The following is a 12,132-nucleotide window of genomic DNA, read 5'->3' as shown; positions in this document are numbered from 1 at the left end:
TTTGCTTTCGTTTTATTGTGTAGTCTTAGACTGTCACTGTTGTGCAGAAAAAGTTTCTTAGTCTCTAACAGAACAGAGGGAGAGCATGGGCTGAGGCAAGACTGTGGTTTTTCTGGTAGGTTCTGTGCCCTAAAAGACCACCCCGGTGATCTCCAAGAGAACTTCTCACGTGGGGTAGTCAAACCGATGGAATGTCCAGCAGGATATTACTGCCTGTCAGGAACAAAAGCTGCCAATCAGTACCCATGCCCAGAGGGCACCTACAGTAACCAAACTGGACTGGGAAATCCCAGGGAATGCAAACCTTGTCCTGGAGGCACATTTTGTGCTAGTGCAGGTAGGAATCACATATGGATTAAATACAATCCTAGGCTGTTTTGTATCTAGGAGAATCAAAAAGTTCCACCAATGGGTGAAGTGTTCTGTATGCAGTGTGTGACTTTTGAGTAGCATTTGAAGTGATCTCTGGGACCCCTTGAGAGAATCTTTAAGATCAGTTTAAAGATTTTTACAAACTATCTTTTGTAAGTTTAATTAAAGAGGCAGATTAAGGTGGTTTTGTTTTAGGAAAGATTATGAAACCAAAACCCAAGCAACTTGGGTTCCAGGATTTGTTCGTTCGTGGTCTTCTCTTAGTGGAAGGACAGGTACCAATCAGCCCCTTCTGAAAAGGTGATGGAGAATGCTGTTTAGGCTTTTAGCTATCTGGTAATCAATTGTGTAAGTACCTATGGAAACTGCAGATTGAGCTTTGAAATAACAGAGCTAGTCACAGGCCAGTAGTCTCTGAAATCATTGGGACGACAAGGCTTGTCTGGTTTGTTTAGTCCAGAACCCGTGATTTGTGTCATGCCACTGGCTTGTTTGACTTTATGTTCCTTTTCTTTAGGGCTCTCGTCCCCAAGTGGTCCTTGTTTGCCTGGGTATTACTGCACTTCAAAGGCACGTATACCCAATCCTGTTAACGATGAAACGGGCAACCTTTGCCCAGCAGGCTGTTACTGCCCACCAGGTAGCAGCAAGCCAGAGCTATGTCCCACTGGCACTTTTTTACCTCAGTCTGGGATGGTTTACCGTAATGCCTGTCTGCCCTGTCCTGGGGGGAAGTTCTGCCAAGGAGAAGGCCTGGCCAGTGTTTCTGGTGCGTATTGCATCCATCTAACATATTTTTTATCTGCTAGTTTGTATTTTTTGATGTTTTCTGGTTGCTTAAACCTAATGCTGAAGCTTTTCTTTCTTGCAGGAACATGTTATGCTGGGTATTTCTGTGATCTTGGGGCCACACAGCCAGATCATAAGCATTGTCCCCCTGGATACTACTGTCCTGAAGGCTCTGATTCCCCAATCCCCTGCAGCCCTGGAAGCTTCAACTCTGACAGTGGAAAATGGCAGTCAACAGACTGTCAGCTCTGCCCAGCTGGATACTTCTGCAGGGGTGAGTCTCTGCTGGTGTATTTGGGAACTGGGCGGTTACACAATTGTGAGTCAAGATAGACACCCACTACAGCTTTATTTCTTACAAACTTGTCTGTAGCAGATATAGGAAGAACAAACTCAGTAAGGGCTACACATCATCTTTGGTTAACGATGGTTTCTGCAGGATGTGCGCTAAGTATAAATGCCCCAAATCATTTGTCTTCCAAAACTCCTGTTGGGTTCTTGGTAGCAGTTTCAGGTCATCCATGACAATTCTTGCCATTACACCTTCTTTCTTCCTTGGCTCAGCCACCTCTTTTAGACGTTTTATATGTCTTCGGCCTCTCAGGGAAACAAAATATCCTGGCAAACAGGCACTTGGTACTGGCTAGAAGCCAGGGTCTCTGCTCTGAGACTGCTGTTCCTTCTCGGAGATTCTCACCATCTGTCTGTACAAGATGTTTATTTGCTACCCGCAACACTGAAATATTTGTGGTCACACTGACAGTAACAGATTCACCCATCACCTTCCAGGAGACAAAAAGGCTTTTCCTTTCTCAGGTGAGGAACTGAAGCAACAAGGAAATGACTTGACTGAACTAACATGAGTTTATAGCAGAGCTGGAACCACAACTGAGCGCCTCAGAATCACAGTTGAGCATTTTAAGTGGAAGCCTATAAGACCCAGGCATATAATTCAGAACTGGCTTTCCTCTGTGATAATACGTTCTTTGTCTGAGGCTGAACTTCAGAAAATAGGTACTTTCTGACACATGTTACAGATGTATGATGAAGGAGATCATGATTTCAGGAGATAAGGGTTTCCATTGTCTTTGATCTGGCAAAGGAAAAGGAAAGGCTTGGCTTTTGTTGTTGCAGGGCTGGGCAGAACCACTTCTGAAGGACCATGTTCTGCAGGCTACCACTGCCCACCTGGACAGACTTCAGTTACTCCTGTTCCCTATCGCTGTCCACGAGGCTTTTACTGCCCTGCAGGATCTGCATTTCCTATACCCTGTGAGAATGGGACATATCAGTCACAGGAGAGGAAGGACTTTTGTGACCTCTGCCCAGCAGGACTCTTCTGTGAACAACCTAACAAAAGTGAGAAGTCTGGAGGGGGCTGTGCGTGTGTTAAAAAGGGATTCCATGTCACCATAGGTGAACAAGTAGGCTGAAGCCAAATCTTTTTCCTGTCTGGGGAAAGAAATTCCATGCCCAAGAAAATACAAAGATATTTCTGTGTGGCAGCTCATGCATGCAACAAAAAACCCCAAGAAATATGGCTGCATAGGTGGAATTGAACTCCCCAGATGGGATTAATCTAATGAAACTGTAGACAACTCCTTTGTAGACATCTGTATCTGAGCTAGTTTTCTGTACCCTCTGTAGTCAGTGGAGAGAAAGAGGCACTTCAGAGGTGCAATTTATCTTTCTCATCTTAGATGTCTGCCTTAGGATGAGATGAATTGCACTTGAAGTGCAGTTCTTCTGGAAGTGCTGTTTCTCTCCAATTACTGCAACAGGAATCTGAACAACTAAATCAGAAGTACACATGATGAATCCCATGTCCTGGGTCTGGCTGAACTAACAGGGGAGGAAGGTTGACTGCATTGATAAGGAATGACATTGCCTGTCGCCTCTTGTAATTTCTCTTGAGCAAGATGCTATTCTTTGTATCTTAGGTTCTGGAGCACATACTCCTGAGCTGTGCCCTGCTGGGTACTTCTGTCTGCCAGGTACCAAGTTTAGTACAGAGCATCCATGTCCAAAGGGTACCTTTGGCCCCAGGATTGGTGCCACTAGTGAGTCTGACTGTGAGCCCTGCCCAGCAGGTAAGTAGGGACTTGGCACAAGAAACCCAGGGGGCATATATGGGAAGGTTGAGGAAAATACAACTTCTCCCTTCATGCTGTTGACTCCTCTGCTGATCTGCGCAGGCCCTCACACTGAGATTGCTTTTCTGTTCATTTTAGGCATGTATTGCTCAGCACCAGGTCTATCACAGCCTTCTGGATTTTGCTATTCAGGTTATCATTGTGCCAAGGGAGCCATCAGCCCAGCCCCCTTCAAACACAGGGTGAGTGAGCGAGTGCCAGGCAGCAGCACAGTAAACCCAGTGACCTGGGGACAAGGACTGGGCTGTCACAATCTTGTAGCTTCTGGTATAACATTTTCCAAGCAGTACTGCCATGTATGGAGTTGCTCAGGCCTTTTACTGCTGCCCTTGAGAGCTCCTCGGATGTAGTGACATGCTGCTCTTAACGTCTGCTGGAATATGTTGCTGCCTACTAATAAATTCTGGCCAGGCCTCCGTGTCCGTAGATTGCACTGATGTCTACTGTCCAATACGCCAGCCATGGTGTTTATTTAGTTTCAGTGGCAGCAAACTTGTAGGGCTCAGCTCCTATGTACCCTTTTCCAGAACCTGTCTCTGTAGCACATTGTGCTAAATCTTCTTTCAATAATGCTTTTCTCTCTTTCTCTGTATTTTTCTGATACAGGTGGAATCTTCCAGCTTTGGTCTGCCTGGTAATGACATCTGTCCTGTAGGGCATTTCTGTCCCAGTGGTACAGGGAATCCTGTGCCCTGTCCTCCCGGATCCTTTTCCACCATTGCGGGCCTGGAGGCAGAGGAACAGTGCCGGCCCTGCCCAGCCGGCCGGTATTGCAGTGGGGCAGGATTGTCTGATCTGGCCCAGACGTCGCTGTGTAACGCAGGGTGCGGTGAGACTGTCACTCGTTAGTGGGAAAATACAGCTGGCAGGATTGCTATAGGTTATAGTAGAGGGACATCCAAACTAAAAAATACTGGACATGAATATCTCTTGTGGAATGCCTTGTGTGCAAATATTTATATGCAAGATTAATTAAACCGCAGACTTTGTTTTTAGCCCTTTGGGTCAGCTATATAGCACCTACTTGATGATTTCAGTAGATGTTTCTGAGCCATTCCTTTTCCCTTTGTGTTTGCCTAATGTTCTGTCCCAGCCTTATACAAGTTTTTTTCACTGTTTTCACCATAGGTTTAGTGTATTACAAATCTGTTATTTAGCCTCATAATCACACTTGCTGAGAATTTGACGTGGGCATTGTTTTTCCCTTCTGTGTTTTATCTCTTCTCCCACAGGGTGGTGCAATAACCAGTGACAAGGTAGCATTTCCAGCCTGCATAATGCAAGCCGAAAGTACCGTTAGCAATATTTGTCCATCTTATGAGTATGCCTCATAGGAAGAGGCTACAGAAGCTCGGTTTATTTTATCTGTGAAAGAGAATCTTAGAAATTCCTTCACTGTAGTGTAATGAGATTTTGTGGGGAAAGATTTCTGATAGCAGATGGCTCTTGAATCTAGTGGAGAAAATCACAACGAAATTTGAAGCTAGAAGTTGAAGCTAAGCTCAGAATACAAGTGAGGGCTACATTTAGAATGACTAAAAATAATTAGCCATGGAAGCAGACTTCTTGGGAATAAGAGGGATTTGCCATGTCCCAGTCAAATTTTAAGCCTTCCCAAAAATTTCTTTAACCCTAGAAAGATGTAACAGTACTGATTAAGGTTTTCTGGGTTTGAGTGGTCATGAATATTACATGATTATAAATGACCCTTGACTTCCAAATTCTGTGAAGTTCTTGCACTCCAAAAGGGTACAATTTGTGCTTTGCCCAGGTAGCTTTTCAGCACCTCTACCATGTAGCATCCACCACTTAGCCTGCTGTTCAGTCTAAATAGGTCTGGCTTCCAGGCAAAAAACCTGCATTTTTGCTGTTCTTTTGTTCAGTGCTGTTCCTTTTGCACTCAGTCATTTGCCTTAAGGGCTAGGAATTGTTTCTTCTTCAGAAATAACATCCTTTGAATCCTCGTCTGCAGAATACGATGGGGTCATGCTCTCATTTCCTTGTTGCTTAGCTCTTATGAACGGTAATAGTTTTTGTATTTCCTCATCTTTTCTTGTTGTGAGAGTGTTGGAGGGAAGTGGTAAAGGGAAGAGTCAATGATGACATTAAAATAGAGGCCTACAAGAAGACTGGGGGATAAAAGGAGGCTAAGGAAAGACAGCAGGAACTCATGCTTGGGCCCTGTGCTTAGAAGTAAAAAAACCTTTAGTTTTCAAAGGCTTTTCCTTCCAGAATGAGAACACTTGCCAGTCAGCTTAGTGCAAAAAAAGCCTTTTACCAGGATTTTCAGCTGGGCACTAAATTACAGATGCAGGGGGGAAGCTGTTAGCATAACTCAAACAAACTGCATTTTCAAGGGTTGTTTCTTAATGTGCTGACTGTTGCTTCTTGATTAGTGCCTGCCCCATTTATTGCCTCTGAACACGGCTGTGAGCTCATTCTTTCAGGTTTGAATTCTTTCTCTACAGGTATGTTTGCCTGGAAGGAAACTCTGCTCCCTGCCCTTCTGATGGGATTCATGGATACAGATGTCCCAGTGGCTTCTACTGTCCTGCAGGCTCTGGGCTAGAAGTGCCCTGTGAGCCTGGCACGTTCAGCCCTGTGCCTGGGGCAGGTGTCTGCCTGCCCTGCCCAGCCGGTATGGCCTGCAGCAATGCTGCCACTGTCGAGCCACTCAGCTGTCCCAGAGGTGAGTGATACATGTGCGCAGCAAAACCCCGCACATGCAAGGGGAAGAGGTGTGATGGATGCGTGCACAACCCTTTCTGGCTGAGCCATAGCAGTGGTTCACTCCAGGGGAACGGGGGTGTTTGGCATTAGCGCCAGCTCAGCGTTCTCACTTCCTTCTCTTTTCTTTTTTGAGCAGTGTCTCATTCACCTCTCTCCATGCACAGGTTACTATTGTCCAGTTCACACTGCTGTCCCCCTGCCATGCCCCGAGGGGACGCTGAGCACCTTGGAGGGGGCAGTGGCCCCCACTGCCTGCAAGCTGTGCCCAGTGGGGAGGTACTGCAGAGGAGATGCTAACTGGGAACCTGATGGTGAGTTTGATAGAAACAGACCACCCACAACAGAGGGGTTGGAGATTCAGGGCTGAAGGATGTAGGAAAGTAGCAAACGTATCTCAGTGAAGAGAGGTAGTAAAGGCTATTGGAGGGCACCGTTCTACCCTATGTCTGTGCCTATCAGTCATTTCTTTTCTCTGTTTCATTCTTCTAATTGAGCATTTGTTTTGTATGTTACTGTTATGTTACTCCATTACTTTCCTCGTCTCCCTTAGTTTTTTCCACTTTCTCTTTCTTTGCTTTTAACGCTCTTATTGCTCTTCTTTCTGTCCTCCTAAATCCTTCCCCTCCCATTTAAGCGCAGAGAAATTGTCACTGGTTGGACACATACCAAGGTTGAACGCACGAAAAGAAGAGAAGCAGAACTCTTTGCACAGAAGACAAGATATGGAGAACCAGTGAATGTGAAATGTGCCAGGTGAGGTCAGTGCAAGTAAAGAGAGGAAGTGATAGAGGCCAAAGATTGCTGGGGAGGAGGGAAGGCAAACCAAAGGTAAACAGCCCAGGATGTCAGCAGTGATAAAAAAGGACAAGGATGGGCTTCAGCTTCTCTTATCTGCCTACTTCTGAGGGTTTGAGGAGGTGCCGCTTCCCTGACCACAGTGCCGTGGGCTGGCAATTGCCAGCCTCTCTGTTCTCCCATGGCAGGTCTGTGTTCAGCTGGGTACTACTGTGAAGGAGGAGCCACTGATGCCATTCCGCGTGGGACACCTGCGTTCCCGCTCAGTGGGCCCTGCCCACTTGGGCACTACTGTCCAGAGGGTACTCATTTCCCAGTTGCTTGCCCAGTTGGGACCCTGAACAATGCCACAGGTGAGTATGACGTCACCCACAGGTTTCTCCTGTGGTGCACGGTGATAGGGGACTTCATTGCTAGCAGCCATGGCGAGGGGGTGCCCCTTGGTCACTGAAGGGTATTGGTACACTCAGCCAGGCCTGATGGTGGCAATGTATTATCAATTCAAACAAGTGCTGATGATGCTGTGACTGTACTAGGTGTACTTTCATCTCTCTCAAAGTCAAACCTTGACTTTTGGTTTCCTCCTCAGGTGGTACGTCCCCAGAGAGCTGTGTGCCATGCTATGCTGGGTCTTTCTGTGCTAGCATTGGTTTGAGTTCTCCAACAGGACCTTGTGCTGAGGGGTTTTACTGCCCAGCAAACTTCAGCTCCATCAGCCCCACAGCATTCCTCTGCCCTAAGGTACTGCTTAGTGACAGCTGGGCAGTGAAAGAGGTGGGTCTCAGCTCTGGGCAGGAGGTGTTAGTTTTCCACAGTGGCAAAGGGTCACACACGCCTGATTGAAATGTTGATTACACCACAGGGAATGTTGCCTTAGGCTATGGTAATTCTGGGATTCCATCTTTGCACAGACCCTAAGTTTGCAACCATCTCCATGCAATCCTCTTCCTTCTTTGTCACTGCCAGGGTCACTTCTGCCGGTCAGGGGCAGCCCACCCAACACCATGCCCTGCTGGGGAATACCAGCCGGCCAGGGGCTCTGCGTCCTGCGTTCCATGCCAGAGAGGATTCTACTGCCAGGAGCTGGTGGCAGGAGACCCCAAGCGCTGCCCACCACATTCTTACTGTCCTACAGGTACACTGAAACTTGCATACCAGCTATGCCAAGGATTCAAATGTTGTGTGCCTCGCTGTGATCCCAGAGTTGTACAAACTGAATGCGTATCTTCCTGTAGGGCAGGTGGTGAGGAGGTGGCGATGAGCAAATGTGGCAGAGTTGCCACCTTGCTTTCTGGGAGTCGTTTGTTATGCTCTGATACAGTTCTAGAGTCTTGTCGGATCACAGCAGTCGTCTTAGTGTTTTTATTGTCTCTGTGATCTCCCTTTCAGGTACATGGGTTCCTCTCACATGTCCTGAAGGCACCTTCACTCCTGCAAATATGACTGGCCTCTGGAATGAGAAGGAATGCCTGCCTTGCTTACCTGGTCACTACTGCAGGTTATGATTCATTTCGATCTGGCTTTTTTTTTTTTCACTTTGTCTTAAGCAGTTTGGCATCCTTGTTTTGTGCTGCTAAGTTGATGCAAAGTTCCTCCCAGCTTCTCTACCACATCACTCTCATTCAAAGAAAACTATAAGCTTAGATGTAGTTTTTGGCTACAGAGGTGTTGGATCTCAAAGCAGTCTGATGTCATTGTCATGATACAAAGAAGCATCTGAAAGAGAGAGTAAATAGCATTTGTGAAAATATGGAAGTAATCCAGAAAGTCCAGCCCAGTGGAAAGTCATCCACAATTTCATCTAAGGCAATTTGCCTATGTTCATGGAATTTGAACTCAAAAGTGCCTTCCTCACTAGTCATCTTGTGTGTTTTTATAAGTGGAAAAAAAGGGTCTATTTCCTCTCTCATATCATTCTAAGTTCTTATTTTTTGTTGTAGACCTCAGAGTTCATTGCATCAATACTTGCTGTGCTTATGCACCAAATCATTAGCAATAGGTCTTATATAAATTCTTACTGTCATCTCTGCTCCAGGCATGGGCGGCTGGAGGGGAAGTGTGCTGCTGGATACTTCTGCCTTGCTGGCAGCTCTCAGTCTACTCCACAGGGCCACAGCTTTTCCTGGCGCTTCCTGTCTGGGTGCCGCTGGGGTCAGGTGTGTGCAGGGCTTTGTCCTGCAGGTAAGCGTGAATCTCAGCAGTATTTAAAGTATAGAATACTGACTTGCTTCTAATCAACTGGAAAGCATCTGTTGTCTTGCATAATAGATTGTGATCCCTTCTTTGAAGTTGTCATTGCTTGTTGGTCTCCTTTGGTTTTGAACAAAGAGGTGTGCCTGACCAAAAAGGTCACCTTGAATTGATGGGGCTAGGCTGCTAGTCCAGAAAAGTTTGAAGGTCATTGTTTTGACTCTCTATATGCACAGCGTCCCTACAGCCGTGTAGATGTTCATTCTGCAACAACAGGAGGCTCTTGCTGAGTAATTTTTGGCATTGGAAGGTTTTCATATTTCACTTTCATCTCTTTCCCATCCATTTCTGTAGGTTTCTACTGCCTGGAGGGATCTGAGGTACCTATACCATGTCCTGCCAATACTATTAGAGATGTTCCAGGGGCTGTGAAGAGAGAAGACTGCCTGCCCTGTCCACCGGGCCACTGGTGCAAAGCAGGTTGGAACCTGGGCATGAACAGTGAGGGGGAGGGAATGGGGGTTGCTTTTCAAGAGAGTTGTATGTATCCCCGAATCTGGTGAGGCTAGCTTTGATATCAGACACTGCGTTGTGGAACTTGCAGTCCTTGCAGTAGGACACACTATCTCTAGTGATGAGTTCCAGCATCTGCAGAGAAAAGAGATATTTAACGCTGTTAATATAATGCGCTGTTCCAGCAAACATTGGAAATGTAGGAGAGCCTGACATCACAGCCAGTGTCCAAATATCCCTGCGTGCCATCTATCAGAAGAGGGGCTTGGATCGTGGAGGTGGATTGTACCTATATGTGCAGTAGTTTAGGAAGGACCCAGGGAGCACACAGAAGAAAGATGTTCCAATTACAATGAAAAGATGACTCCTTAAAGCCCCGCTTTCTGCTTGGTAGGGGATTCAGAGGCCTATCCTTGTCCATCAGGACACTATTGCTTTGGAGGCAATGACAGCAACCACAGCAGTCTCCTGGCACCTCAGAAATGCCCTCCGCAAACTTACCGCAAGCACCCAGGAGCTCAGAGCCTGACAGATTGCCAGCCATGTCCTCCGGGCTATCAGTGCCCTTTATCAGGTAAGTTCCAGGTGAAAGCCAGCCCTTTTCCCACCTCTAGAGCCGATTACAAAACTCCTGAAGAAGAGATAAGGAAAGGAGAGGTAATTCATGTTCACAGTGAGCACACGAATTCTAAAATCTTCTCTAAAACCCCTCCTGGCCATTCAGCCTCCATTTCTTCATTCCTTTCTCTTCCTAACAGGTCTGACCAGGTTTGAGGATTATCCATGCCCCCCTGGATACTGGTGCCCTGGTAAAGGGGACACTTTCCTTTGTCCAGCTGGTACTTCCAGGGTCCAGCCTGGTGCAAAATCATTGGAGGACTGTGACCCCTGCTCACCTGGATACTATTGCCCAGATCCAGCACCAACAGGGCTGCCTAACACCCAAGGAGTACCTTGTAAACCTGGCTATGAATGCCCAGCAGGTGACATCACCATGCTCCTTTTTTTTCTTTATTCCCAGCCATTTCTGAGTCGAGATAGCTGAACAGCGCACAGCAGGCATATCCATACCATTTAGCAGTGACTATAATCCCACTCTTGCGGCAGCCCTCCTAGGGAATGGTCACTGATGGGAGTGGCTTTAGAAGTGGATTTATTACCCTGAAGCTTTTTCCTGACTTTTGGCCTTTGAATTCCCATCTCCTATTTCTCAGCCTTCCCTTCCAGTTCTTGTTTAGCTGAGGTTCCCAAAGGATGTGGTCTGGGCCTAGAAAAGGAGCAGATACCTTTCATCAGCCTAGGGCTAGGCATTCAGGCATTAGCATTTCACGCTAAATAGAAAACTGGTTCCAACAGATCTGTGCCCTTCCGTAAGCAATGGAAAAAGTGCATTGTTTATGGACAGTTACACTTAATAAATCCCCCTTGCTACTGTCTTCCCAACACGTGCTTTCCTGTTGAGGGAATGTCACATAATCAATCACCAGTTCCCCTTTTTTCCACCAGGTTCAGTAAATCCAAAGCCTTGCAGGCCTGGCTTATACTGTGGTGCTCACACAGCCGTGCCTTCCATGTGCCCTGCTGGGTATTACTGTCCTGAAGGATCATCAACATACAATAGCCCTGAGCAGCTGTGAGTACCTGGCATGTTTGGTGCAGCCAGCTTTCAGTTTCGGAAAACTCTGAATATTGTGAAATGTGCCTGTGATAAAACTGTGAAGTTAATGCTTCAACCACGGGTCTTTGCACGTTGTGAAAAGCAAAGGTATCTTTATAATTACAGTTGCGGGTTTGGTGACTGCTAAGACTGCATAGGGAGATTTATGGTTTCTACTAGTTAGCTTGAGCCAAGAACCAGATGAGAACTACTTTTAATTTTGTTTGCACTGGTCATTGAATCCAGAAATCAAAATATTTCAGACACTTTCTTCCCTCTTCCTGCCTTGTTTTGCCTTCAGGTGTGTGTTTCCCTACTACTGTCCCCCAGGCAGTGCCCATCCCCTGCCTTGTGAAGGAGGATACATGGCCCTCAACTTGCCCGGTCCAAGGGATTCATTTGAGAAATTCTGCAGAATCTGCGATGCAGGCACCTATCGTAGTGACTCTCTCATCACGGCACCCTGTCAGCCCTGCCCAGCAGGCTTCATCTGCCCGCGAGGTAAATGGAACTGCCGTGGGGGAGTTGGGCAAGAAATAGCAGCTTAAATTGTAACCAGAAAGTTTTGCTACGTGAGCAAAGCTCTCGAACCTCTAGTTATAAATCCCCAGTGTGAGCTGTCACAGTTTGTGGAGCATTTGTTGTGGTAGGCTGTTATGAGAGTTTAGAGAAATGGGTCAAGAGTGGTTTGGATATCGGTGTCCTGTCTCTCAGGGATGACCTCTCAGGCCCTTGCGAGCCCTGTTTTCTCTAGTTTTGTGGCTTAGCTGAGGCCTGGAGTTACTTTATTACCAGAAGAGTGAACCTAGGGGTTCAAAGGTTGCTGTGTGACAGCCAGTGCTGCTTGCATCCTGCTGGGTTAGGATGCAGGAGGAATAGCTTTACAAGCATTTGAAAGTCTCTGTCAGCTGGGATCCTATGTTAAGTTCACTG

At 46.7% G+C, this 12,132-nt stretch overlaps 1 protein-coding gene across 1 annotated transcript in view; it reads left to right on the top strand.

Moving 5' to 3' along the window:
- LOC142604879 (uncharacterized) overlaps positions 1-12,132 on the top strand; it is a 106,353-nt gene that overhangs the window by 24,233 nt on the left and 69,988 nt on the right. Inside the window, exons 39-57 of the mRNA XM_075774337.1 lie at positions 120-337; positions 890-1,141; positions 1,244-1,435; positions 2,296-2,520; positions 3,102-3,251; positions 3,393-3,496; positions 3,921-4,138; positions 5,783-6,003; positions 6,209-6,355; positions 7,028-7,192; positions 7,429-7,580; positions 7,806-7,974; positions 8,229-8,337; positions 8,875-9,020; positions 9,384-9,509; positions 9,937-10,116; positions 10,301-10,525; positions 11,049-11,175; positions 11,501-11,700. Coding sequence (XP_075630452.1) covers positions 120-337; positions 890-1,141; positions 1,244-1,435; positions 2,296-2,520; positions 3,102-3,251; positions 3,393-3,496; positions 3,921-4,138; positions 5,783-6,003; positions 6,209-6,355; positions 7,028-7,192; positions 7,429-7,580; positions 7,806-7,974; positions 8,229-8,337; positions 8,875-9,020; positions 9,384-9,509; positions 9,937-10,116; positions 10,301-10,525; positions 11,049-11,175; positions 11,501-11,700 — 3,326 coding nt within the window. The remainder of the gene's footprint in view (positions 1-119; positions 338-889; positions 1,142-1,243; positions 1,436-2,295; positions 2,521-3,101; positions 3,252-3,392; positions 3,497-3,920; positions 4,139-5,782; positions 6,004-6,208; positions 6,356-7,027; positions 7,193-7,428; positions 7,581-7,805; positions 7,975-8,228; positions 8,338-8,874; positions 9,021-9,383; positions 9,510-9,936; positions 10,117-10,300; positions 10,526-11,048; positions 11,176-11,500; positions 11,701-12,132) is intronic.

This window comes from Balearica regulorum, chromosome 23 (assembly GCF_011004875.1).
Source record: "Balearica regulorum gibbericeps isolate bBalReg1 chromosome 23, bBalReg1.pri, whole genome shotgun sequence".
In the NCBI taxonomy this organism is placed as follows: Eukaryota; Metazoa; Chordata; class Aves; order Gruiformes; family Gruidae; genus Balearica; species Balearica regulorum.
Note: the sequence above shows the minus strand (reverse complement) of the source record. Positions and strands in the feature narration are given on the sequence as shown.